At 38.2% G+C, this 1,290-nt stretch overlaps 1 protein-coding gene across 1 annotated transcript in view; it reads left to right on the top strand.

Moving 5' to 3' along the window:
- The first annotated feature begins 79 nt into the window (after window positions 1-79).
- The window catches only part of LOC106776862, a 5,497-nt gene continuing 4,286 nt past the window's right edge, over window positions 80-1,290 (top strand). The window contains exon 1 of the mRNA XM_014664328.1: window positions 80-1,229. Within this exon, the coding sequence (XP_014519814.1) occupies window positions 80-1,229 (1,150 nt within the window). The remainder of the gene's footprint in view (window positions 1,230-1,290) is intronic.

Here is a 1,290-nt window from a genome sequence, read left to right as displayed (position 1 = left end):
AAGACAGAGAGACAGAGAGAATCTCAGTGAATATTGGGAAAGATTCAAGAAGTTATGTGCTTCATGCCCTCAGCTCCAAATGACAGACTTCATTCTAAGCTTTTATGAAGGCCTAAGTCCAACTGATAGGTCATGGGCAGATGCTGCAAGCGGAGGATCTTTCTTAGACAGGTCACCAGAAGATGGGATAGATCTAATTGAACGAAAGGCAGTAGACAATCAACAATATGGAACAAGAGAAAATTCAGTGACTTTGTTGAAAGGAGTGCATGANATTGAAAACGGTGTAGTTGATGGAAGGAGGATAGATGAAAGATTGAATAACTTAGAAAGCAAACTCGACAAGATTGCAAGTTTGTTTAAAACCTCCACACCACAAATTGCTAAGAAGTGTGGAATTTGCATTTCAACTGATCACTACACTGATGAATGTCCTAGCTTGATGGAAACTACTGTGGAAAACTCATCCCAAGCTTTTGCTGCGAACACGTTTGGAGGAAATAGACCATACCAGAATTATCATGATAGGTATCAACAGAACATGCAACCTTATGTTCCACTTCAACAAAGGCNACCTTATGTTCCACCTCAACAAAGGCANCAANCTCANCCTGAAATGTCACTGCAAGATTTCATGAAAACAATGCTTGAGCAAAATTCAGAGATCAAGAAATCAATTGTAGATTTGACTCANAGGGTGGAAAAGTTAGAGGCTAAGGAGTCAAATAAGCTGCCTGCACAAACAGTGATCAACCCGCAAAATGTAAGTGCTATTACTTTAAGAACGGGTAAGCAAGTACAGGTCCCTAAAGGATTCCAAGAGGATGAAGATAAGAAGAAAGAAGAAGAACAAGTTGATGACAATGGAGGACCAAATGAACCATCACCTGAGACTACCACTAAAAAATCTAGGTTAGTACCTCCTAACTCTTCTTCTAAAAATTCTTCTTCATCTTATTCTCCACCTCCTCCATATCCCAATCGGTTGAAGCCGAGAAACAAAAAAATTGAGGAGTTAGACCAAGAGATTTTGAATATTTTCAAAAAAGTGGAGATCAACATTCCCTTGCTAGATGCTGTTAAGCAAATACCTAAATACGCCAAGTTTTTAAAAGAAATTTGCACAAATAGAAGGCGTTTTAGGGATAAAGAGGTTGTGAATTTAGGAAGAAATGTNTCAAGCTTGATTAAGAAGAATATTGAAATACCGCGAAAATGCAAGGATCCAGGTATGTTTTCTATTCCTTGTGTTATTGGAAATTCAAAGTTTGACAATGCCATGCTAGATTT

The sequence above is a fragment of the Vigna radiata genome, chromosome 11, assembly GCF_000741045.1.
Source record: "Vigna radiata var. radiata cultivar VC1973A chromosome 11, Vradiata_ver6, whole genome shotgun sequence".
NCBI lineage: Eukaryota > Viridiplantae > Streptophyta > Magnoliopsida > Fabales > Fabaceae > Vigna > Vigna radiata.
Note: the sequence above shows the minus strand (reverse complement) of the source record. Positions and strands in the feature narration are given on the sequence as shown.